This window comes from Oncorhynchus tshawytscha, unplaced genomic scaffold (genome assembly GCF_018296145.1).
Source record: "Oncorhynchus tshawytscha isolate Ot180627B unplaced genomic scaffold, Otsh_v2.0 Un_contig_6529_pilon_pilon, whole genome shotgun sequence".
Lineage (NCBI taxonomy): Eukaryota > Metazoa > Chordata > Actinopteri > Salmoniformes > Salmonidae > Oncorhynchus > Oncorhynchus tshawytscha.
Genome location: NW_024609602.1, coordinates 42847 through 70053, shown reverse-complemented (window position 1 = coordinate 70053; position 27207 = coordinate 42847). Strand labels below are relative to the sequence as shown.

Below are 27207 nucleotides of genomic sequence, written 5' to 3'. Positions count from 1 at the left end.
CAGTAGCTCCACATCAGTCAGAGTGCTGTCTGCTGATAGAATGATGGAGAACAGTAGCTCCACATCAGTCAGAGTGCTGTCTGCTGATAGAATGATGGAGAACAGTAGCTCCACATCAGTCAGAGTGCTGTCTGCTGATTGAATGATGGAGAACAGTAGCTCCACATCAGTCAGAGTGCTGTCTGCTGATAGAATGCCTGTTGGTGAATTCTCATCCCAGTAGAGAAGTACAGCTGAGCAGAAATGACAATAAGAAACATGTTAGATCTGCGTTTACAAAACACAGCAAGATATTACTTTTCAGTTTCATGCACCTGTGTGGCTCAGCTGGTAGAACATGGCACTTGCAACATGAGGGTTGTGGGTTCGATTCCCACGGGGGACCAGTATGAAAAAAGTATGAACATTTATAGAGCGTCTGCTAAATGACAACAATGTCAATATATTTTTCCTGTGTGAAAAATGAAGAAATCTTTGTTAACACGACCCCTATGTTTAACTTGCTTGTTATCTAAGTATGTGGCTGAGTAAAATAAGGTGATGGAGCATCATAACGTGAACAAAGAGGTTGAATTACAACAGAGAAGTTTAATTACGCTGTCTGGCAGTAAAACCTTTGTCTTCCTGTCACACGCCAGTGGTTCCACTCAGGTCCTCTTCTGACCCTGTCACCCTGAGGTGAAACGGGAGGCGCTCTTTAATTAAACACCAGTAGTCCGTCTTTATGGTTGAATTAGACTGAGTAGAACCAATAGCCCGTTAGAACAGACAGCCTGTTAGAACAGAAAGCCCATGTTCACTACTTCTGACCAGGGCCCATGTCCACTACTTCTGACCAGGGCCCATGTCCACTACTCCTGACCAGGGCCCATGTTCACTACTTCTGACCCGGGCCCATGTCCACTACTCCTGTCCAGGGCCCATGTCCACTACTCCTGACCAGGGCCCATGTCCACTACTCCTGACCCGGGCCCATGTCCACTACTCCTGACCAGGGCCCATGTCCACTACTCCTGACCAGGGCCCATGTCCACTACTCCTGTCCAGGGCCCATGTCCACTACTCCTGACCAGAGCCCATGTCCACTACTTCAGACCAGGGCCCATGTCCACTACTCCTGACCAAGGCCCGTGTTCAGTACTTCTGACCCGGGCCCATGTCCACTACTCCTGACCAGGGCCCATGTTCAGTACTTCTGACCCGGGCCCATGTCCACTACTTTTGACCAGGGCCCATGTCCACTACTCCTGACACGGGCCCCCATGTCCACTACTCCTGACCAGGGCCCATGTTCACTACTTTTGACCAGGGCCCATGTCCACTACTCCTGACCAGGGTCCATGTTCACTACTCCTGACATGGGCCCATGTTCACTACTCCTGACCAAGGCCCATGTTCACTACTTTTGACCAGGGCCCATGTCCACTACTCCTGACCAGGGCCCATGTTCACTACTCCTGACCCGGGCCCATGTCCACTACTCCTGACCCGGGCCCATGTACACTACTCCTGACACGGGCCCATGTCCACTACTCCTGACCCGGGCCCATGTCCACTACCCCTGACCAGGGTCCATGTTCACTCCTTCTGACCAGGGCCCATGTTCACTACTTCTGACCAGGACCCATGTCCACTACTCCTGACCAGGGCCCATGTTCACTACTCCTGACCCGGGCCCATGTCCACTACTCCTGACACGGGCCCATGTTCACTACTTCTGACCCGGGCCCATGTTCACTACTCCTGACCAGGGTCCATGTTCACTCCTTCTGACCAGGGCCCATGTTCACTACTTCTGACCAGGACCCATGTCCACTACTCCTGACCAGGGCCCATGTTCACTACTTTTGACCAGGGCCCATGTTCACTACTCCTGACACGGGCCCATGTTCACTACTCCTGACACGGGCCCATGTCCACTACTCCTGACCCGGGCCCATGTCCACTACTCCTGACACGGGCCCATGTCCACTACTCCTGACCCGGGCCCATGTCCACTACTCCTGACCAGGGTCCATGTTCACTCCTTCTGACCCGGGCCCATGTCCACTACTCCTGACCAGGGCCCATGTCCACTACTCCTGACCAGGGCCCATGTTCACTACTCCTGACCAGGGCCCATGTTCACTACTTCTGACCCGGGCCCATGTCCACTACTCCTGACCAGGGTCCATGTCCACTACTTCTGACCCGGGCCCATGTCCACTACTCCTGTCCAGGGCCCATGTCCACTACTCCTGACCAGAGCCCATGTCCACTACTTCAGACCAGGGCCCATGTCCACTACTCCTGACCAAGGCCCATGTTCAGTACTTCTGACCCGGCCCATGTCCACTACTCCTGACCAGGGTCCATGTCCACTACTTCTGACCCAGGCCCATGTCCACTACTTCTGACCCGGGCCCATGTCCACTACTCCTGACCAGGGCCCATGTTCAGTACTTCTGACCCGGGCCCATGTCCACTACTCCTGACCAGGGTCCATGTCCACTACTTCTGACCCAGGCCCATGTCCACTACTTCTGACCCGGGCCCATGGGGAGAACCTGGGAAATTGGGGAAAGTTACTGGAATTTTCCAACCCTAGACTAACCTGTAAATGAAGCTATCAGAAACATGCTCTTTCTCAGGGGGAAGTTTCCACCAAACCATCAAGATCATGTTTAGCATTGAGAACATTGTTCATCCATTACCTACCGATGGACTTAATAAGATTCTAAACGACACTCAATAACCCACCTGGGGAATTAATGGTCATAAATCCAGTGCCTTTGTCTGCCTAGTCTAAAGCCTGGAGCCATGCCAAGGACTGGCAGACAGGCCAATACTATTGGCCAATCTGTAATGGTTTAAGATGTGCTCTGTCAGCAGCTGACAGGAACACACTGCAGGGTCCTGTTCAGAAGGATGAAACGTTCACAACGTCGCAGATAGAAATGTAAGGAGTAGAGCGAACCCTATTGCCTAATCCTAATAAACTGGACTGGCGGATCTGTTCTACATGATATATTTCTATCTGAGCGCCCAGGTGTGTGTCCTCTGCGTTGCGGTTCAGCGTGTCTGCCAGGGGAGTGCCGTGTACTGAACACCATGAGGTGAAAGGTGAAATATCAACGTGTATGTGTGAGAGAGAGACTATCCTTGAGGAATGTTTTGTTAGAGCAATATTATTTTACATTCCTTCCAGGGAACAGAAACCCCACACACACTTACCTTTCTGACACACACACATACAGAGAGACAGACAGGTAGCGACAGACAGACAGATAGGTAGCGACAGACAGACACAGGTAGTGCCAGACAGACATACAGACAGACATGTAGCGACAGACAGACAGATAGGTAGTGCCAGACAGACAAACACATGTAGTGCCAGACAGGTAGCGCCAGACAGACATAGAGACAGACAGATAGCGACAGACAGACAGATAGGTAGTGCCAGACAGACAGACACAGGTAACGCCAGACAGGTAGCGCCAGACAGACAGACAGGTAGCGACAGACAGGCAGACACAGGTAGTGCCAGACAGGTAGCGCCAGACAGACAGACACACAGGTAGTGCCAGACAGACAGACACACAGGTAGCGCCAGACAGACAGACACACAGGTAGCGCCAGACAGACAGACACACAGGTAGCACCAGACAGACAGACACACAGGTAGCACCAGACAGACAGACACACAGGTAGCACCAGACAGACAGACACACAGGTAGCACCAGACAGACAGACACACAGGTAGCACCAGACATACAGACACAGGTAGCGCCAGACAGGTAGCGCCAGACAGACAGACAGGTAGCGACAGACAGGCAGACACAGGTAGTGCCAGACAGGTAGCGCCAGACAGACAGACAGGTACAACAGACAGACACAGACAGACAGACACACAGGTAGCACCAGACAGACAGACACACAGGTAGCGCCAGACAGACAGACACACAGGTAGCACCAGACAGACAGACACACAGGTAGCACAGGTAGCGCCAGACAGACAGACACACAGGTAGCACCAGACAGACAGACACACAGGTAGCGCCAGACAGACAGACACACAGGTAGCACCAGACAGACAGACACACAGGTAGCACCAGACAGACAGACACACAGGTAGCACCAGACAGACAGACACACAGGTAGCACCAGACAGACATAGGTAGCGCGACAGAGATGCAGGTAGCGAGACAGACGGACAGGTAAAGGGACAGGTAGAGAGAGCGAGACAGACAGGTAGAGAGACAGGCGGACAGGTAATGGGACAGGTAGAGAGACAGGCGGACAGGTAATGGGACAGGTAGAGAGACAGTCGGACAGGTGAAGGGACAGGTAGAGAGAGCGAGACAGAGATGCAGGTAGAGAGACAGACGGACAGGTAAAGGGACAGGTAGAAGGGACAGACAGGTAGAGACAGGCGGACAGGTAATGGGACAGGTAGAGGACAGGCGGACAGGTAATGGGACAGGTAGAGAGACAGTCGGACAGGTGAAGGGACAGGTAGAGAGAGCGAGACGGACAGGTAGAGAGACAGACGGACAGGTAAAGGGACAGGTAGAGAGACAGGCGGACAGGTAAAGGGACAGGTAGAGAGACAGACTGACAGGTAAAGGGACAGGTAGAGAGACAGACGGACAGGTAGAGAGACGGTCGGACAGGTAAAGGGACAGGTAGAGAGACAGGCGGACAGGTAATGGGACAGGTAGAGAGACAGACGGACAGGTAAAGGGACAGGTAGAGAGGCAGACGGACAGGTAAAGGGACAGGTAGAGAGACGGACGGACAGGTAATAAGACAGGTAGAGAGACAGGCGGACAGGTAATGGGACAGGTAAAGAGATAGTCGGACAGGTAAAGGGACGGGTAGAGAGACAGGCGGACAGGTAATGGGACAGGTAGAGAGACAGACGGACCGGTAATGGGACAGGTAGAGAGACAGACGGACAGGTAATGGGACAGGTAGAGAAACAGTCGGACAGGTGAAGGGACAGGTAGAGAGAGCGAGACGGACAGGTAGAGAGACAGACGGACAGGTAAAGGGACAGGTAGAGAGACAGACGGACAGGTAATGGGACAGGTAGAGAGACAGTCGGACATGTAAAGGGACAGGTAGAGGGAGCGAGACGGACAGGTAGACAGGTAGAGAGAGAGACGGACAGGTAAAGGGACAGGTTAGAGATAGAGACGGACAAGTAAAGGGACAGGTAGAGAGAGGGAGAGACGGACAGGTAAAGGGACAGGTAGAGAGACGCTGGTACCTTTGTGTTCAGGTATTGACAGCAATAGCTTTGGCGTGTCAGCTTTGATTGGTTTGTATGCGATTGACTTTTGTGCAACACAGTTTTTCTTGGCAGAAAACCATTTTTTGTTTTCCCAGCCTACTGACTGTTAATTCATTTAAAATAGGTAATGACATACACACACACACACACACACACACACACACACACACACAGTAGCGTGTAGGAACCACTCCAGCTCAGGTAATGAAAGATTGAGAGATAGAGATAAGGGTTGTAAGTATTTTTCACTCAAATGCACTTCGTTCTCTTGCACACCATCTCTACCTTGCTCCCTCTCTCTCTCCTGCTCTCTTTCTCTCCCTTCCCCTCACCTGCTCTCTTTCGCTCCCTTCCCCTCACCTCCTCTCTCTCTCCCCTCTCCCTTCCCCTCACCTCCTCTCTCTCTCCCCTCTCCTGTTCTCTTTCTCTCCCTTCCCCTCACCTCCTCTCTCTCTCCCCTCTCCCTTCCCCTCACCTCCTCTCTCTCTCCCCCTCTCTCCTGTTCTCTTTCTCTCCCTTCCCCTCACATCCTCTCTCTCTCCCCTCTCTCCTGTTCTCTTTCTCTCCCTTCCCCTCACCTCCTCTCTCTCTCCCCTCCCTTCCCCTCACCTCCTCTCTCTCTCCCCTCTCCCTGCTCTTTCTCTCCCTTCCTCTCACCTCTCTCTCTCTCCCCTCTCTCCTGCTCTCTTTCTCTCCCTTCCCCTCACCTCCTCTCTCTCTCCCCTCTCTCCTGCTCTCTTTCTCTCCCTTCCCCTCACCTCCTCTCCCCTCTCTCCTGCTCTTTCTCTCCCTTCCCCTCACCTCCTCTCTCTCTCCCCTCTCCTCCTGCTCTCTTTCTCTCCCTTCCCCTCACCTCCTCTCTCTCTCCCCTCTCTCCTGCTCTCTTTCTCTCCCTTCCCCTCACCTCCTCTCTCTCTCCCCTCTCCGTTCCCCTCACCTCCTCTCTCTCTCTCTCTCTCTCCCCTCTCTCCTGCTCTTTCTCTCCCTTCCCCTCACCTCCTCTCTCTCTCCCCTCTCTCCTGCTCTCTTTCTCTCCCTTCCCCTCACCTCCTCTCCCCTCTCTCCTGCTCTTTCTCTCCCTTCCCCTCACCTCCTCTCCCCTCTCTCCTGCTCTCTTTCTCTCCCTTCCCCTCACCTCCTCTCTCTCTCTCCCCTCTCTCCTGCTCTCTTTCTCTCCCTTCCCCTCACCTCCTCTCTCTCTCCCCTCTCTCCTGCTCTCTTTCTCTCCCTTCCCCTCACCTCCTCTCCCCTCTCTCCTGCTCTTTCTCTCCCTTCCCCTCACCTCCTCTCCCCTCTCTCCTGCTCTCTTTCTCTCCCTTCCCCTCACATCCTCTCTCTCTCTCCCCTCTCCTGCTCTCTTTCTCTCCCTTCCCCTCACCTCCTCTCTCTCTCCCCTCTCTCCTGCTCTCTTTCTCTCCCTTCCCCTCACCTCCTCTCTCTCTCCCCTCTCTCCTGCTCTCTTTCTCTCCCTTCCCCTCACCTCCTCTCCCCCTCTCCTGCTCTTTCTCTCCCTTCCTCTCACCTCCTCTCCCCTCTCTCCCCTCTCTCCTGTTCTCTTTCTCTCCCTTCCCCTCACCTCCTCTCTCTCTCCCCTCTCTCCTGCTCTCTTTCTCTCCCTTCCCCTCACCTCCTCTCTCTCTCTCCCTCTCTCCTGCTCTCTTTCTCTCCCTTCCCCTCACCTCCTCTCTCTCTCCCCCTCTCTCCTGCTCTCTTTCTCTCCCTTCCCCTCACCTCCTCTCTCTCTCTGCCTCTTTCTCTCCCTTCCCCTCACCTCCTCTCCTCCCCTCTCTCCTGCTCTCTTTCTCTCCCTTCCCCTCACCTCTCTCTCTCTCCCCTCTCTCCTGCTCTCTTTCTCTCCTTCCCCTCACCTCTCTCTCTCCCTCCCTCTCTCCTGCTCTCTCTCTCTCTCTCCCTCTCTCTCCTGCTCTCTTTCTCTCCCTTCCCCTCACCTCCTCTCTCTCTCTCCCCTCTCTCCTGCTCTCTTTCTCTCCCTTCCCCTCACCTCCTCTCTCTCTCTCTCCCTGCTCTCTCTCTCCCTTCCCCTCACCTCCTCTCTCTCTCCCTCTCTCCTGCTCTTTCTCTCCCTTCCCCTCCTCCTCTCTCTCTCCCCTCTCTCCTGCTCTCTTTCTCTCCCTTCCCCTCACCTCCTCTCTCCTCTCTCCCTGCTCTCTTTCTCTCCCTTCCCCTCACCTCCTCCTGGTCTCTCTCCTGCTCTCTTTCTCTCCCTTCCCCTCACCTCCTCTCTCTCTCCCCTCTCTCCTGCTCTCTTTCTCTCCCTTCCCCTCACCTCCTCTCTATCTCCCCTCTCTCCTGCTCTCTTTCTCTCCCTTCCCCTCACCTCCTCTCCCCTCTCTCCTGCTCTCTTTCTCTCCCTTCCCCTCACCTCCTCTCTATCTCCCCTCTCTCCTGCTCTCTTTCTCTCCCTTCCCCTCACCTCCTCTCTCTCTCTCCTCTCTCCTGCTCTCTTTCTCTCCCTTCCCCTCACCTCCTCTCTCTCTCCCCTCTCCTGCTCTCTTTCTCTCCCTTCCCCTCACCTCCTCTCCCCCATCTCTCCTGTTTCTCTCTTCACCTCCTCTCCCAGGCTCAGGACCCCTCTCCTCTCCCCTCTCTCCTGCTCTCTCTCTTTCTCTCAGCTTCCCCTCACTCTCTCTCTCTCCCCTCCCTCTCCCTCCTGCTCTCTTTCTCTCCCTTCCCCTCACCTCCTCTCTCTCTCCCCTCTCTCCTGCTCTCTTTCTCTCCCTTCCCCTCACCTCCTCTCCCCTTTCTCTCTTTCTCTCTCCTCTCTGAATCTCTCTCTCCCTCTCCCTGCTCTCTTTCCTCCCTTCCCCTCACCTCCTCTCCCCCTCTCTCCTGCTCTCTTTCTCTCCCTTCCCCTCACCTCCTCTCTCCCTCTCTCCTGCTCTCTTTCTCTCCCTTCCTCTCACCTCCTCTCCCCTCTCTCCTCTCCTCCTGCTCTCTTTCTCTCCCTTCCCTGCTCTTTCCTCCTTCCCCACCTCCCTCCTCTCTCCTGCTCTCTCCTCTTCCCCTCACCTCCTCTCTCTCTCCCCTCTCTCCTGCTCTCTTTCTCTCCCTTCCCCTCACCTCCTCTCCCTGCTCTCTCCTGCTCTTTCTCTCCCTTCCTCCACCTCCTCTCTCTCTCCTGCTCTTTCTCTCCTTCCCCTCACTCTCTTTCCTGCTCTCTTTCTCCCTTCCCCTCACCTCCTCTCCCCTCTCTCCTGCTCTCTTTCTCTCCCTTCCCCTCACCTCCCTCTCCCCTCTCTCCTGCTCTCTTTCTCTCCCTTCCTCTCAAAGCTGCTCTTTCTCCCCCCTCACCTCTCCCCTCTCTCTCCTGCTCTTTCTCTCCCTTCCCCTCACCTCCTCTCCCCTCTCTCCTGCTCTCTTTCTCTCCCTTCCCCTCACCTCCTCTCTCCCCCTCTCCTGCTCTCTTTCTCTCCCTTCCCCTCACCTCCTCTCTCCTCTCTCTCCTCCTGCTCTTTCTCTCCCTTCCCCTCACCTCCTCTCCCCTCTCTCCTGCTCTTTCTCTCCCTTCCCCTCACCTCCTCTCCCCTCTCTCCTGCTCTCTTTCTCTCCCTCTCCCCTCACCTCCTCTCCCTCTCTCCTGCTCTCCTGCTCTTTCTCTCCCTTCCCCTCACCTCCTCTCCCCCTCTCTCCTGCTCTCTTTCTCTCCCTTCCCCTCACCTCCTCTCCCCTCTCTCCTCTCTCTCTCTCTCTCCCCTCTCTCCCCCTCTCTCTCTGTCTCTTTCTCTCCCTTCCCTCTCCCTCCCCTCACCTCCTCCTCTCTCCTGCTCTTTCTCTCCCTTCCCCTCACCTCCTCTCTCTCTCTCTCCTCCTCTCCTCTCATTCTCTCCCTTCCCCTCACCTCCTCTCTCTCTCTCTCTCCCCTCTCTCCTGCTCTTTCTCTCCCTTCCCCTCAACTCCTCTCTCTCTCCTGCTCTCTTTCTCTCCCTTCCCCTCACCTCCTCTCTCTCCCCTCTCCTGCTCTCTTTCTCTCCCTTCCCCTCACCTCCTCTCTCTCTCTCTCCTCTTTCTTGCTCTCTTTCTCTCCCTTCCCCTCACCTCCTCTCTCTCTCCCCTCTCTCCTGTTCTCTTTCTCTCCCTTCCCCTCACATCCTCTCTCTCTCTCTCCCTCTCTCCTGCTCTCTTTCTCTTTCTCTCCCTTCCCCTCACCTCCTCTCTCTCTCTCCCCTCTCTCCTGCTCTCTTTCTCTCCCTTCCCCTCACCTCCTCTCTCTCTCTCCCCTCTCTCCTGCTCTCTTTCTCTCCCTTCCCCTCACCTCCTCTCTCTCTCTCCCCTCTCTCCTGTTCTCTTTCTCTCCCTTCCCCTCACCTCCTCTCTCTCCTCTCCCTCTCTCCTGCTCTCTTTCTCTCCCTTCCCCTCACCTTCTCTCTCTCTCTCCCCTCTCTCCTGCTCTCTTTCTCTCCCTTCCCCTCACCTCCTCTCTATCTCCTGTCTCTCTCTATGTAGTTATCAGCCCAGCCTCAGTCGCTGACAGTAGAGTAGAAGTATTGGAATAATTGGTGGTCCGCCTTACCAGCTGCGTCCCAGATGGCGCCCTATTCCCTTTATAGTGCACTACGTGCTCTGGTCTGAAGTAGTGCATTATTTAGGGAATATAGTGCCATTTGGGGCGCACCCTCTGGGCTGTAGCCCCGTCCTGCCCTGGCCTTTCACTTCCTGGGATAATCTCTCATACAGGTAATCATGACCTAGAAGACACAAACACACACACTCACAAAAACAGAGATACAAACCAGCACGGACACACACCTTCCAGTGTCTCTGTAGGTGAATCTCACATCACTTTCAGTTCCATACACACAGTGTACTGCTTAGCCCCAGGCTCAGGACAGCAGTGGTGCAGTACATAGGGAATAGTGTGCCAGCAACGACAGACTGCTCCACTGTCTCTTCCTGTTACCGAGGTCACAGGTCATACATTCTGACCAATAGGATGCTCACTCCCTCCCTAGCCCATGTTTAAACAATGAGATATGCTCTGAATAAAAGGTGCGGTCGAAACGCGGCTAATCCACTTTTGCTCAAGTCAATAAGGAAATTGTGCCTTTTCCTCAAAATTAGATTACATTTCTTCTCCCGCTGTTGTTTAGCTGGTGGTGCCCTCTGTGTGAAAGGAACACCACTCGTCCATGTCTCTGAGATTGTCCACAGAGCTTTCATTATGAATGGCCATTTCAGATCCCCTAACTGAAAGACATTTTGCATTTAGATGCAAAGCAGCACATCCATTAGACAGATTGACAGGTGAGGTTCACTGGTATGTTTATGGAGGGAATATCAGAGAGAGACAGGTAGGGGTGTGTGTTTGTTCAGAATGGTATGGTAGTAGAGGTATGGGTGGGGAGATTAGACTGGGTGGAACCGAAAACCTAAAATCTTCTGAAGTCCACCTGATTTCCACGCTCCACACCCAGGATGGAGAAACTCTCCAGGAAGACGTCAGTTTGACGCTGATGGATTAAAGCTGACCAATAAGAAATGAATCAGCCTTTTCTGTTGAGTTCTCCCAACTCCGTCCTGCCTTAAATGACTCCTTTTTCTTCTTTGTAAGAACATTTCTCTCTCTTCTCTGTTTCTCTCCGTCTCTGCAGTATGTGTTGACCCCTCCACAAACACACACGCAAGGTTCCCCTTCCCTCCATTCTAGGTGGTCAGATTGTCTGTGATGTGTCTTATGTAACCTTTGTCCTCCCTCTCTCCTTCCCTCCCTCTCTCCTTCCCTCCCTCTCTCCTTCCCTCCCTCTCTCCTTCCCTCCCTCTCTCCTTCCCTCTCTCCTTCCCTCTCTCCCTCCCTCTCTCCTTCCCTCTCTCCTTCCCTCTCTCCTTCCCTCTCTCCTTCCCTCTCTCCTTCCCTCTCTCCTTCCCTCTCTCCTTCCCTCTCTCCTTCCCTCTCTCCTTCCCTCTCTCCTTCCCTCTCTCCCTCCCTCTCTCCTTCCCTCTCTCCCTCCCTCTCTCCTCCCTCTCTCCCTCCCTCTCTCCTCCCTCTCTCCCTCTCCCTCTCCCTCCTCTCCCTTCCCTCCCTCCTCCTTCCCTCCCTCTCTCCTTCCCTCCCTCTCTCCTTCCCTCCCTCTCTCCTTCCCTCTCTCCCTCCCTCTCTCCTTCCCTCTCTCTTCCCTCTCTCCCTCCCTCTCTCCTTCCCTCTCTCCCTCCCTCTCTCCTTCCCTCTCTCCTTCCCTCTCTCCTTCCCTCTCTCCTTCCCTCTCTCCTTCCCTCTCTCCTTCCCTCTCTCCTTCCCTCCCTCTCCAGGTGGTAAAGTTGAAAGGCCAGGTGTTGTCTGTAATGTACAGGTTTCGTATGAAGAACAGAGAGTGGATGTTAATCCGCACCAGCTCCTTCACCTTCCAGAACCCCTACTCCGATGAGATCGAGTACATCATCTGTACCAACACCAACGTCAACGCGCACACACGGACTGACGCCTACAGGACAGCGCACACGCTGACCGACGCGCACACGGACACAATGACCGCACACGCGGACCGACGCGCACACGCGACCAGCGCACACGCACCGTCGCGCACAAAGCGCTTCAGAGTTTTCGCGGACCGATGTGCATACAATGTCTTTTAGCGCCTTTAGCCACCCTTTACGCGCACACGCGGACCGACGCGCGCTGGCACACGCTGGACAGCGGACCGACCGACGCGCACACGCGGACCGACGCGCACACGCGGACCGAGCAGGCCCGGACCGACGCGCACACAGCGGACCGACGCGCACACGCTGGACCGACGAGCGGACCGACACACGCCCAGCGGACCGCATCACACGCGGACCGAGCAGGCCCAGTTACACGCGGACCGACGCGCACACGCGGACCACACGCGGACCCGGACCGACACGCGTACCGACGCGCACACGGCGCGGACCGACGCGCCCACGCTGGTGCAGGCCCAGCGGACCCTCTGGCTGGTGCCGACCACGCGGACCGACGCGCACACGCTGGACCGACGCCACACGCGACAGCGGACCGCGCCACTGGCTGGTGCAGGCCCAGTTATCCCACTGGCTGGTGCAGGCCCAGTTACCGCGGACGCTGGACACTCGCACACGCGGACCGACGGCGGACCGGTGGACGCGCACACGCGGACCGACGCGCACACGCGGACCGACACGCGGACCGACGCGCGGACCCCACACGCGGACTGGTGCAGGCGCGGACCACGTTACACGCGGACCGACGCGCACACGCGGACCGGACACACGCGGACCGACGGGCACGCGACACGCGCACACGACGGCACACACGGACCCCTCTGCGCACACACACACAGAGATAGACACTGAGTAATAAACATACACGTGTGTGTAAATTGTTGACACGTGTTTCACGTCCTGGGACAGAAATGGACCAGCGGAATGTTCTAGACCAGGGTTTCCCAAACTCGGTCCTGGGTGCACTTTTGAGTTTTTTTGCCCAAGCGCTACACAGCTGATTTCCAATGATCCAAGCTTGATGATGAGTCGGAAAGATGTCTTCTTTAGAATGTGTTTCTATGTCCAAAGGAAATCATCAATAGAAATACTGTGAAACTCCTGGCTGCTTTTTAACATCTTTGAGTGTTGTTCTCTCTACATGTCTGGACTGGAATGACCCTACACACACCACTGACACTTCACTCATTGCTCTGGTTGTGAACACACAGTCACACACACACACATGCACACATGCACACACACACATGCACACACACACATGCACACACAGTGCTCGTGCCACCGGGACACACTGACTGACTATTAACACCAGTGTGCCAGCATACAGGTCTGCTGCCCCAGTCAGCCAGTCAGTCAGTCATAATATTGACAGTACATGGCGTTGGAATGGTAGCAGTGTGTTTTACTACCAGCTGTTAAAGGTTCAGTATGGAGGATAATATTAACAGTGTTTTATTGATTCACGCCATGTTAAAATTAAACATTTAAGGAAAGTATGTGTGTGTGTGGAACTTGGCCCATTTTCCGTTCTCTAAACAGTGTGTTTTGTAGGAAGACAGGTTCCAGGTTGTGTTTGTTTTGGTCCCTCAGGTTCCACAAACCTGTTGGTTGGACTCTGGGCTACAATGGAGGATATAGCCAGAACTGGGAGTACTGATCTAGGATCAGAATCCTCTATCCATGTGTTTTTATTCGTTGTGATCTAAAAGGTTAAACTGATCCTAAGTCAGCACTCCTACTCTGAGACGCTCAATACATAATGTCCCCATTGAATTTGTGCTGTGACCAGGCCTCCAGTCTTAAAAGCCTTCAGAGTTTTCTTCTGGTCCACAATGATGTGCATACCAATGTCTTTAGCCACAGCCTTTAGCCATCAGCCTTTAGCCATCAGCCTAGAAGGACTAGAGTGACCAGTTATAATATCCCCTCTGGCTGTAGCAGGCCCAGTTATCCCCTCTAGCTGTAGCAGGCCCAGTTATCCCCTCTAGCTGTAGCAGGCCCAGTTATCCCCTCTAGCTGTAGCAGGCCCAGTTATCCCCTCTAGCTGTAGCAGGCCCAGTTATCCCCTCTGGCTGGTGCAGGCCCAGTTATCCCCTCTGGCTGGTGCAGGCCCAGTTATCCCCTCTGGCTGTAGCAGGCCCAGTTATCCCCTCTAGCTGGTGCAGGCCCAGTTATCCCCTCTGGCTGTAGCAGGCCCAGTTATCCCCTCTAGCTGTTACAGGCCCAGTTATCCCCTCTAGCTGTAGCAGGCCCAGTTATCCCCTCTGGCTGGTGCAGGCCCAGTTATCCCCTCTGGCTGGTGCAGGCCCAGTTATCCCCTCTGGCTGTAGCAGGCCCAGTTATCCCCTCTAGCTGGTGCAGGCCCAGTTATCCCCTCTGGCTGTAGCAGGCCCAGTTATCCCCTCTAGCTGTTGCAGGCCCAGTTATCCCCTCTAGCTGGTGCAGGCCCAGTTATCCCCTCTAGCTGGTGCAGGCCCAGTTATCCCCTCTAGCTGTAGCAGGCCCAGTTATCCCCTCTAGCAGATACTGTATTGAAGAGTGTATGTGTGTTTGTGCACGTGTGAGTTGGTGGATGCGTGTGCATGTTTTTGTGTGTATGTGCACGTCTGAGCGTGTTTGTGTTTACGTACACGTGTTCAGTGCGCGTGACTGCTTACCTGCTCGGTTTTTCTCCTGCACTACCGTGTCCTGGTCAGTAGGGGGCGGTAGCGTCACTGTTGATTTTGTCCCCGTGCCTAGATAGAGGCCAGAGAGGAAAAGGAAAGGCCTTTTAGTGGTTGAAGAATCGGAGAATGGGTGCAACCCTCATACCCCAGGACCATCAACATTGACTTTAAACTTGATCCTGATGCTTCCAACACTAACATCCCACTCACACTCCAGAGAACTAGGGAAACACTGGAAGAGTTCCGTTATTCCATTTGTTTTAGATTGCTAGATTGTGATTGTTCTGCTCTCTCCTCCACCCGTGTGTGTGTGTCTGTGTGGAAACATGCTCTGAAACATCATTTTCTCAATTTCCTCAGACATTATAATGACTTAAGGAAGGTAGTAACATAATGTTTCTGGAGATCAGATTCGCGGAGTAAACATTCCTGTGTGTGTGTGTGTGTGTGTGTGTATCCCAGTGTGTGCTCCGTTGTGTGGGAGTGTTCTCTCTAGCTGAGGTGAGAGCCGGGGCAGTGGAAACCTGGCTGACTACAGACTGGGTTGGTAGATTTATAGGCTGCATAAAATATCTCATCTCATTCATCAACCCTCTACAACAGTTGTGAAGCTCAGCATCTGACCACTGGGGTACCTGAGCCAGTCTCACCCAGCGACACACATACACACACACACAGGGTTATGAGACAGACCATCTGGTTGTTGGTGTAACTGAGTGTTACTCTGTAGTAAATGTATTGTCCGTGAGAGACACCACTCTGTTTCTTCTCTGTCATCTCTGGTGTGCCCTCGTTCACTTCCCCTCCAAGATTTAAGAGTGTTTGATTGATGTCGAGCGACTGCCATATTTCTTTCCTATGGGCCCTGGTCAAAACCACTGCACTATGTAGGGAGTAGGATGCCATTTGGGACGTAGCCCAATGCTTTAACATTCATGAGGGGGGAGTGAATGCGTGCACACTTCATATATTAGGGAAAGAATATAGGGATCTGGACAATGTCGTTACTCTTCTGGGTTATACACCCTCTCATATAGGATATCTCTTCACCAACGATAGGTTACACAATCAATCATTTCTGGAGAACTAGCTGGGCATATATCTATGTTTACAGGCCATATATAACCACACACACACACAGAGTGCAGGCCGTATGTCACTACTGTGGTAGCGACTATTACTGGACCAAATAAATCAAATAAGATGTAGTTGTGGGGGAAGCCAGTGGAGAAAGCCCTGTTATTTCAGAGCTGGCTGCAGTACACACTGTGGGCCTTGGACAATGACAATACCATACCATGCATGGTGAATCTGCACCTACAATATGCATACAACAGTATATGCATACCCCTTCAAATTGGTAGATTAGGCTATTTCAGCCACACCCGTTGCTGACAGGTGTATAATCGAACACACAGCCATGCAATCTCCACAGACAAACATTGGCCTGTACTGAAGAGCTCAGTGACTTTCAATGTGGCACCGTCATAGGATGCCACCTTTCCAAGCAGTCAGTTTGTACAATTTCTGCCCATGCTAAATGGTCTGTCCTCGGTGGCAACACTCACTACCGAGTTCCAAACTGCCTCTGGAAGAAACGTCAGCACCATAACTGTTCGTGAGGAGCTTCATGAGATGGGTTTCTATGGCGAGCAGCCACACACAAGCTTAAGATCACCATGCGTAATGCCAAGCGTCGGCTGGAGTGGTGTAAAGCTCACCGCCATTGGACTCTGGAGCAGTGGAAACACGTTTTCTGGAGTGATGAATCACCCTTCACCATCTGGCAGTCCAACGGACAATTCTGGGTTTGGCAGATGCCAGGAGAATGCATAGTGCCTGTTTTTCATGGTTCGTGCCCCTTAGTTGCAGTGGAGGAAAATATTAACACTACAGCATACAATGACATTCTAGACAATTCTGTGCTTCCAACTTTGTGGCAACAGTTTGGGGAAGGCCCTTTGCTGTTTCAGCATGACAATACCCCCATGCATAAAGCCAGGTCCATATAGAAATGGTTTGTCGAGATTGGTGTGGAAGAACTTGACTGGCCTGCACAGAGCCCTAACCTCAACCCCATTGAAAACCATTAGGCTGAATTGGAATGCTGACTGCAAGCCAGGCCTAATCTCCCAACATCTGTGCCCGACCTCACTAACGCTCTTGTGGCTGAATGGAAGAAAGTCCCCGCAGCAATGTTCCAACATCTAGTGGAAAGCCTTCCCAGAAGAGTGGAGGCTGTTATAGCAGCAATGTTCCAACATCTAGTGGAAAGCCTTCCCAGAAGAGTGGAGGCTGTTATAGCAGCAATGTTCCAACATCTAGTGGAAAGCCTTCCCAGAAGAGTGGAGGCTGTTATAGCAGCAAAGGGGGGAACAACTCCATACTAAAGCCCATGATTCTGGAATGAGATGTTCAACGAGCAGGTGTCCACATACTGGTGGTCATACAGTGTATCTGGATTAAAGGGAATGAGATGTTCAACGAGCAGGTGTCCACATACTGGTGGTCATACAGTGTATCTGGGTGTCCATTAAAGGTGGTCAATGAGATGTGAGATGTTCAACGAGCAGGTGTCCACATACTGGTGGTCATACAGTGTATCTGGATTAAAGGGAATGAGATGTTCAACGAGCAGGTGTCCACATACTGGTGGTCATACAGTGTATCTGGATTAAAGGGAATGAGATGTTCAACGAGCAGGTGTCCACATACTGGTGGTCATACAGTGTATCTGGATTAAAGGGAATGAGATGTTCAACGAGCAGGTGTCCACATACTGGTGGTCATACAGTGTATCTGGATTAAAGGGAATGGCAGCATTGTAATGGAGAGTGTATTCTAACAGCTCCAACAGTGTTGTAGCAGCTGCATGGTAGTGTGGTCTATGTTCCAACGGGCTTCCTGACTGTCCTTTAGCCTGCAGGAGTGCAGAAGGAGATGACTTTGAAGCCATGACAGACCCACACCTCACACACTGCCCCGTCTCAGTGTGCCTCAGTTGTTGATCAAGCCAAACAGAGCCATCTGTAATAATTAGTCATGTTGGCTGGCTCTAGGTAGGAACCATAAACTGTGATGTTAGAGGCTAGCCTCCACTTCTGTTCCTGTTTCTGCGACTGTTTCTCTTTAGGAAGTCATCCGTGGAGGGCTTTTGTGTGTGCGTGTGTGCATTGGTATTGTTACCATGGCTACAAGCCTCAGGCTGCCCGCTTGCACCCTTGCTATATCCCATCAGCCACTGCTGCGTGACCTGGCTGCTTTCCTCAGAACTCCACTATTAGGCCAGCTCTGAATGTGTGGGCAGAGAACACACACACACCATAGCAGCCAAGTCACCAATGAAGCCATTCCCTATCCACTGTTGTAACACCGCTGGAGTTTACCCAGGGGCATCAGAGCAGAACCACAACACATTATAAACCTTAGCCACTCATCTGCATCACACACACACACTTACACACGCACGTACAAGTGCGCATGTACAAGTGCACACACACACTTACACACACGCACGTACAAGTACGCATGTACAAGTGCACACACGCACTTACACACTTTCTAGCATACACACACGCACGTACAAGTGCACACACACACTTACACACTTTCAAGCATACACACACACACGTACAAGTGCACACACACACTTACAAACACACACATCAGACACACACACTCTGAACCTCTGACCCTGATGTGAAATAAATAAATAACCGGTTCCATTTTCATAATGTTTCTTCCCGACCGTGTGATGCAGAGTGCTGTAGAGGTGGTTCAACAGGAGAGTGTGTAACTGTGCTGTAGAGGTGGTTCAACAGGAGAGTGTGTAACTGTGCTGTAGAGGTGGTTCAACAGGAGAGTGTGTAACTGTGCTGTAGAGGTGGTTCAACAGGTGGTTGTGCTGTAACAACAGGAGAGTGTGTAACTGTGCTGTAGAGGTGGTTCAACAGGAGAGTGTGTAACTGTGCTGTAGAGGTGGTTCAACAGGAGAGTGTGTAACTGTGCTGTAGAGGTGGTTCAACAGGAGAGTGTAACTGTGCTGTAGAGGTGGTTCAACAGGAGAGTGTGTAACTGTGCTGTAGAGGTGGTTCAACAGGAGAGTGTGTAACTGTGCTGTAGAGGTGGTTCAACAGGAGAGTGTGTAACTGTGCTGTAGAGGTGGTTCAACAGGAGAGTGTGTAACTGTGCTGTAGAGGTGGTTCAACAGGAGAGTGTGTAACTGTGCTGTAGAGGTGGTTCAACAGGAGAGTGTGTAACTGTGCTGTAGAGGTGGTTCAACAGGAGAGTGTGTAACTGTGCTGTAGAGGTGGTTCAACAGGAGAGTGTGTAACTGTGCTGTAGAGGTGGTTCAACAGGAGTGTGTAACTGTGCTGTAGAGGTGGTTCAACAGTGTGTAACTGTGCTGTAGAGGTGGTTCAACAGGAGAGTGTGTAACTGTGCTGTAACAGAGGTGTGTTCAGAGGTGGTTCAGGAGAGTGTGTAATGTGCTGTAGAGGTGGTTCAACAGGAGACTGTGTGTAGAGGTGGTTCACAGGAGAGTGTGTAACTGTGCTGTAGAGGTGGTTCAACAGGAGAGTGTGTAACTGTGCTGTAGAGGTGGTTCAACAGGAGAGTGTGTAACTGTGCTGTAGAGGTGGTTCAACAGGAGAGTGTGTAACTGTGCTGTAGAGGTGGTTCAACAGGAGAGTGTGTAACTGTGCTGTAGAGGTGGTTCAACAGGAGAGTGTGTAACTGTGCTGTAGAGGTGGTTCAACAGGAGAGTGTGTAACTGTGCTGTAGAGGTGGTTCAACAGGAGAGTGTGTAACTGTGCTGTAGAGGTGGTTCAACAGGAGAGGAACTGAGTGTTCAACAGTAACTGTGCTGTAGAGGTGGTTCAACAGGAGAGTGTGTAACTGTGCTGTAGAGGTGGTTCAACAGGAGAGTGTGTAACTGTGCTGTAGAGGTGGTTCAACAGGAGAGTGTGTAACTGTGCTGTAGAGGTGGTTCAACAGGAGAGTGTGTAACTGTGCTGTAGAGGTGGTTCAACAGGAGAGTGTGTAACTGTGGTAGAGTGGTTCAACAGGAGAGTGTGTACTGTGCTGTAGAGGTGGTTCAAAGGAGAGTGTGTAGGAGAGTGTGTAACTGTGCTGTAGAGGTGGTTCAACAGGAGAGTGTGTAACTGTGCTGTAGAGGTGGTTCAACAGGAGAGTGTGTAACTGTGCTGTAGAGGTGGTTCAACAGGAGAGTGTGTAACTGTGCTGTAGAGGTGGTTCAACAGGAGAGTGTGTAACTGTGCTGGAAACTTGGAGCCGGCTTGGCTGGACGTATTTTTGCACATTCTTCAGAAGTTCAAATATCCTCTGGAGTTTTCCTGGCCAAGTGTTATCCATCTTAGTCCAGGTGACCCTCTGTGTGCTCACCCCTCCTCCCTCCCTACATCTCTACCTCCTATTCTCCTCTACTCCCCTCTCTTCTGGGAGAGAGAGAGAGAATATTCACTGCAAGTGTCTCTTTGAGAGGACACTAAGCAACACTTGACATAATGGGGTTTTGAAGTAGTTTGTTTTCCTCAGTGGAAGCTCTTTATTCCTAGTGACAGGTGTTTTTGATCTGGACACAAACACACAGGCATACACACACAGGCGCTCTGGCCGTCATGTATTCTAGTTACTCACATTAGGTCTGTTGTCAGATGCTAGGCTCTTATAGGCTGTGACGGCCAGGGCCACTAAGTTCAGAACAGCACCAGTCTATGTACACTGCTAGGGGACGCTTTCATGTTGTTAACACAAGTGTTTCCACCTCTCTCTCTCTTTGACATTCAGGAATTGATTTGAGGCAGGAAAGGAGGAAGTAGTTTCTCTTTCTTATTCTTTCTCTTAGATATTCAGTCATTTATTTGAGACAAGAAAGGAGGACTGTTGTGATGTACTTAGAGAGAGAGAGAAAGCTAAAAGAGACAAACAGAGATGAGCTGTCAATTTCCTAAAGTCTTTCTGTCTGTGGACTCAAACCCAACTGGTCCTCTATAGTCTAAAGTGGCCTCCTCCTCCTCATCACGTCTCCTCAGAGAGAGAGAGCTGTATACTTCTCATGGCAGGAGAAGAAAAACAGTTTGATTCTCTCTGGGTAAATAGGAAATGTCAGGGTTGGATGCTGCAGAAAACAACTTAGCAGGAAATCACTCCGAGGCTTCTGAAATTAAGGGCCTGAATTAGATGCTGTGGTGCAATTTGCCAGCGACAAATGGATTCGAGGCACAAGTGTGTGTGTAAAGTTTATCTGCCTGTGTGTGTTTGTGTGTGTGTGGTGAGTGAGAGAGAGAGAAATACAGACATTCTGTTGCCAGCTTACTAATGATGCTTAAGAGCTGACAGGAGACATTCTGTCTGGAAATGGTTTTGAGTTTAAAAACAGCTCTTGAAACATCTTATTGCCGCCACATTGACTATTGGGAATATTTGTTTGCATGCAGGTGTTGCTCTTCTCGTTTAGGCATTCAGAATACACTGACTCTGCAACAATGGATGTATCCCAGCTGGTACCCTAAGAATGCACTACTATTGACCAGGGCCCATAGGAAGCTATGAAGGGAAAAGGGTGCCATTTGGAACACAGCTCATGTTATTCATTACATCCCAAAAGGCTTGTTTTTGAGAGTACTGAATTAGAATCTGTTGTTTCACAGTGTATAGAAGACACAGTTAGAATCTGTTGTTTCACAGTGTATAGAAGACACAGTTAGAATCTGTTGTTTCACAGTGTATAGAAGACACAGTTAGAATCTGTTGTTTCACAGTGTATAGAAGACAGTTAGAATCTGTTGTTTCACAGTGTATAGAAGACAGTTAGAATCTGTTGTTTCACAGTGTATAGAAGACAGTTAGAATCTGTTGTTTCACAGTGTATAGAAGACACAGTTAGAATCTGTTGTTTCACAGTGTATAGAAGACAGTTAGAATCTGTTGTTTCACAGTGTATAGAAGACACTGTTGTTTCACAGTTAGAATCTGTTGTTTCACAGTGTATAGAAGACACAGTTAGAATCTGTTGTTTCACAGTGTATAGAAGACAGTTAGAATCTGTTGTTTCACAGTGTATAGAAGACACAGTTAGAATCTGTTGTTTCACAGTGTATAGAAGACACAGTTAGAATCTGTTGTTTCACAGTGTATAGAAGACAGTTAGAATCTGTTGTTTCACAGTGTATAGAAGACAGTTAGAATAGAAGACTGTTGTTTCACTGTTGTTTCACAGTGTATAGAAGACACAGTTAGAATCTGTTGTTTCACAGTGTATAGAAGACACAGTTAGAATCTGTTGTTTTTCACAGTGTATAGAAGACAGTTAGAATCTGTTGTTTCACAGTGTATAGAAGACACAGTTAGAATCTGTTGTTTCACAGTGTATAGAAGACACTGTTGTTTCACAGTTAGAATTAGAATCTGTTGTTTCACAGTGTATAGAAGACACAGTTAGAATCTGTTGTTTCACAGTGTATAGAAGACTGTTGTTTCACAGTTAGAATCTTAGAATCTGTTTTTCACAGTGTATAGAAGACAGTTAGAATCTGTTGTTTCACAGTGTATAGAAGACAGTTAGAATCTGTTGTTTCACAGTGTATAGAAGACAGTTAGAATCTGTTGTTTCACAGTGTATAGAAGACAGTTAGAATCTGTTGTTTCACAGTTAGAATCTGTTGTTTCACAGTGTATAGAAGACACAGTTAGAATCTGTTGTTTCACAGTGTATAGAAGACAGTTAGAATCTGTTGTTTCACAGTGTATAGAAGACACAGTTAGAATCTGTTGTTTCACAGTGTATAGAAGACACAGTTAGAATCTGTTGTTTCACAGTGTATAGAAGACACAGTTAGAATCTGTTGTTTCACAGTGTATAGAAGACAGTTAGAATCTGTTGTTTCACAGTGTATAGAAGACACAGTTAGAATCTGTTGTTTCACAGTGTATAGAAGACACAGTTAGAATCTGTTGTTTCACAGTGTATAGAAGACACAGTTAGAATCTGTTGTTTCACAGTGTATAGAAGACAGTTAGAATCTGTTGTTTCACAGTGTATAGAAGACTGTTGTTTCACAGTTAGAATCTGTTGTTTCACAGTGTATAGAAGACAGTGTATTTCACAGTGTATAGAAGACAGTTAGAATCTGTTGTTTCACAGTGTATAGAAGACACAGTTAGAATCTGTTGTTTCACAGTGTATAGAAGACACTGTTAGAATTAGAATCTGTTGTTTCACAGTGTATAGAAGACAGTTAGAATCTGTTGTTTCACAGTGTATGTAGAAGACACAGTTAGAATCTGTTGTTTCACAGTGACAGTTAGAATCTGTTGTTTCACATAGAAGACAGTTAGAATCTGTTGTTTCACAGTGTATAGAAGACAGTTAGAATCTGTTGTTTCACAGTGTATAGAAGACACAGTTAGAATCTGTTGTTTCACAGTGTATAGAAGACAGTTAGAATCTGTTGTTTCACAGTGTATAGAAGACAGTTAGAATCTGTTGTTTCACAGTGTATAGAAGACACAGTTAGAATCTGTTGTTTCACAGTGTATAGAAGACAGTTAGAATCTGTTGTTTCACAGTGTATAGAAGACAGTTAGAATCTGTTGTTTCACAGTGTATAGAAGACAGTTAGAATCTGTTGTTTCACAGTGTATAGAAGACACAGTTAGAATCTGTTGTTTCACAGTGTATAGAAGACACAGTTAGAATCTGTTGTTTCACAGTGTATAGAATTAGAATCTGTTGTTTCACAGTGTATAGAAGACATTAGAATCTGTTGTTTCACAGTGTATAGAATTAGAATCTGTTGTTTCACAGTGTATAGAAGACAGTTAGAATCTGTTGTTTCACAGTGTATAGAAGACACAGTTAGAATCTGTTGTTTCACAGTGTACTAGAAGACACAGTTAGAATCTGACAGTGTATAGAAGACAGTTAGAATCTGTTTCACAGTTTCACTGTTGTTTCACAGTGTATAGAAGACACAGTTATCTGTTGTTTCAGTGTAAGACACAGTTAGAATCTGTTGTTTCATGTATGTTAGTTGTTGTTTCACAGTGTATAGAAGACACAGTTAGAATCTGTTGTTTCACAGTGTATAGAAGACACAGTTAGAATCTGTTGTTTCACAGTGTATAGAAGACACAGTTAGAATCTGTTGTTTCACAGTGTATAGAAGACAGTTAGAATCTGTTGTTTCACAGTGTATAGAAGACAGTTAGAATCTGTTGTTTCACAGTGTATAGAAGACAGTTAGAATCTGTTGTTTCACAGTGTATAGAAGACAGTTAGAATCTGTTGTTTCACAGTGTATAGAAGACTGTTGTTTCACAGTGTAGAATTGTTTCACAGTGTATAGAATCTGTTGTTTCACAGTGTATAGAAGACAGTTAGAATCTGTTGTTTCACAGTGTATAGAAGACAGTTAGAATCTGTTGTTTCACAGTGTATAGAAGACACAGTTAGAATCTGTTGTTTCACAGTGTATAGAAGACAGTTAGAATCTGTTGTTTCACAGTGTATAGAAGACAGTTAGAATCTGTTGTTTCACAGTGTATAGAAGACACAGTTAGAATCTGTTGTTTCACAGTGTATAGAAGACACAGTTAGAATCTGTTGTTTCACAGTGTATAGAAGACACAGTTAGAATCTGTTGTTTCACAGTGTATAGAAGACACAGTTAGAATCTGTTGTTTCACAGTGTATAGAAGACACAGTTAGAATCTGTTGTTTCACAGTGTATAGAAGACAGTTAGAATCTGTTGTTTCACAGTGTATAGAAGAGAATCTGTTGTTTCACAGTTAGAAGACAGTTAGAATCTGTTGTTTCACAGTGTATAGAAGACACAGTTAGAATCTGTTGTTTCACAGTGTATAGAAGACAGTTAGAATCTGTTGTTTCACAGTGTATAGAAGACAGTTAGAATCTGTTGTTTCACAGTGTATAGAAGACAGTTAGAATCTGTTGTTTCACAGTGTATAGAAGACACAGAATCTGTTGTTTCACAGTGTATAGAAGAAGAGAATCTGTTGTTTCACATAGTTTAGAATCTGTTGTTTCACAGTGTATAGAAGACAGTTAGAATCTGTTGTTTCACAGTGTATAGAAGACACTGTTGTTTCACAGTGTTAGAAGACATTAGAATCTGTTGTTTCACAGTGTATAGAAGACACAGTTAGAATCTGTTGTTTCACAGTGTATAGAAGACAGTTAGAATCTGTTGTTTCACAGTGTATAGAAGACAGTTAGAATCTGTTGTTTCACAGTGTATAGAAGACAGTTAGAATCTGTTGTTTCACAGTGTATAGAAGACAGTTAGAATCTGTTGTTTCACAGTGTATAGAAGACAGTTAGAATCTGTTGTTTCACAGTGTATAGAAGACACAGTTAGAATCTGTTAGAATCTGTTGTTTCACAGTGTATAGAAGACACAGTTAGAATCTGTTGTTTCACAGTGTATAGAAGACAGTTAGAATCTGTTGTTTCACAGTGTATAGAAGACACAGTTAGAATCTGTTGTTTCACAGTGTATAGAAGACAGTTAGAATCTGTTGTGTATAGAAGACAGTTAGAATCTGTTGTTTCACAGTGTATAGTGTTTCATGTAGAAGACAGTTAGAATCTGTTGTTTCACAGTGTATAGAAGACAGTTAGAATCTGTTGTTTCACAGTGTATAGAAGACAGTTAGAATCTGTTGTTTCACAGTGTATAGAAGACAGTTAGAATCTGTTGTTTCACAGTGTATAGAAGACACAGTTAGAATCTGTTGTTTCACAGTGTATAGAAGACAGTTAGAATCTGTTGTTTCACAGTGTATAGAAGACACAGTTAGAATCTGTTGTTTCACAGTGTATAGAAGACTGTTGTTTCACAGTTAGAATCTGTTGTTTCACAGTGTATAGAAGACACAGTTAGAATCTGTTGTTTCACAGTGTATAGAAGACACAGTTAGAATCTGTTGTTTCACAGTGTATAGAAGACAGTTAGAATCTGTTGTTTCACAGTGTATAGAAGACAGTTAGAATCTGTTGTTTCACAGTGTATAGAAGACAGTTAGAATCTGTTGTTTCACAGTGTATAGAAGACACAGTTAGAATCTGTTGTTTCACAGTGTATAGAAGACAGTTAGAATCTGTTGTTTCACAGTGTATAGAAGACAGTTAGAATCTGTTGTTTCACAGTGTATAGAAGAATCTGTTGTTTCACAGTTAGAATCTGTTGTTTCACAGTGTATAGAAGACAGTTAGAATCTGTTGTTTCACAGTGTATAGAAGACAGTTAGAATCTGTTGTTTCACAGTGTATAGAAGACACAGTTAGAATCTGTTGTTTCACAGTGTATAGAAGACACAGTTAGAATCTGTTGTTTCACAGTGTATAGAAGACAGTTAGAATCTGTTGTTTCACAGTGTATAGAAGACAGTTAGAATCTGTTGTTTCACAGTGTTTCACAGTGAAGACACAGTTAGAATCTGTTGTTTCACAGTGTATAGAAGACAGTTAGAATCTGTTGTTTCACAGTGTATAGAAGACAGTTAGAATCTGTTGTTTCACAGTTAGAAGACAGTTAGAATCTGTTGTTTCACAGTGTATAGAAGACAGTTAGAATCTGTTGTTTCACAGTGTATAGAAGACACAGTTAGAATCTGTTGTTTCACAGTGTATAGAAGACACAGTGTATAGAAGACTTAGAATCTGTTGTTTCACAGTGTATAGAAGACAGTTAGAATCTGTTGTTTCACAGTGTATAGAAGACACAGTTAGAATCTGTTGTTTCACAGTGTATAGAAGACACAGTTAGAATCTGTTGTTTCACAGTGTATAGAAGACACAGTTAGAATCTGTTGTTTCACAGTGTATAGAAGACAGTTAGAATCTGTTGTTTCACAGTGTATAGAAGACACAGTTAGAATCTGTTGTTTCACAGTGTATAGAAGACAGTTAGAATCTGTTGTTTCACAGTGTATAGAAGACAGTTAGAATCTGTTGTTTCACAGTGTATAGAAGACAGTTAGAATCTGTTGTTTCACAGTGTATAGAAGACACAGTTAGAATCTGTTGTTTCACAGTGTATAAGAAGTTAGAATCTGTTGTTTCACAGTGTTAGAATCTGTCTGTTTTTCACAGTGTATAGAAGACAGTTAGAATCTGTTGTTTCACAGTGTATAGAAGACAGTTAGAATCTGTTGTTTCACAGTGTATAGAAGACAGTTAGAATCTGTTGTTTCACAGTGTATAGAAGACAGTTAGAATCTGTTGTTTCACAGTGTATAGAAGACAGTTAGAATCTGTTGTTTCACAGTGTATAGAAGACAGTTAGAATCTGTTGTTTCACAGTGTATAGAAGACACAGTTAGAATCTGTTGTTTCACAGTGTAGTGTATAGAAGACACAGTTAGAATCTGTTGTTTCACAGTGTATAGAAGACAGTTAGAATCTGTTGTTTCACAGTGTATAGAAGACACAGTTAGAATCTGTTGTTTCACAGTGTATCTGTTGTTTCACAGTGTAAGACAGTTAGAATCTGTTGTTTCACAGTGTATAGAAGACACAGTTAGAATCTGTTGTTTCACAGTGTATAGAAGACAGTTAGAATCTGTTGTTTCACAGTGTATAGAAGACACAGTTAGAATCTGTTGTTTCACAGTGTATAGAAGACACAGTTAGAATCTGTTGTTTCACAGTGTATAGAAGACACAGTTAGAATCTGTTGTTTCACAGTGTATAGAAGTTACTGTTGTTTCACAGTGTATAGAAGACAGTTAGAATCTGTTGTTTCACAGTGTATAGAAGACACTGT

The 27207-nt window shown here is 48.2% G+C and overlaps 1 protein-coding gene across 6 annotated transcripts in view; it reads left to right on the top strand.

The window, feature by feature from the left end:
* The window catches only part of arnt2 (aryl-hydrocarbon receptor nuclear translocator 2), a 121865-nt gene that overhangs the window by 60542 nt on the left and 34116 nt on the right, over nt 1-27207 (top strand). For all 6 annotated transcript variants that reach the window (XM_042316168.1, XM_042316165.1, XM_042316164.1 and 3 more), the window contains one exon: nt 11540-11691. In XM_042316168.1, the coding sequence (XP_042172102.1) occupies nt 11540-11691 (152 nt within the window). The remainder of the gene's footprint in view (nt 1-11539; nt 11692-27207) is intronic.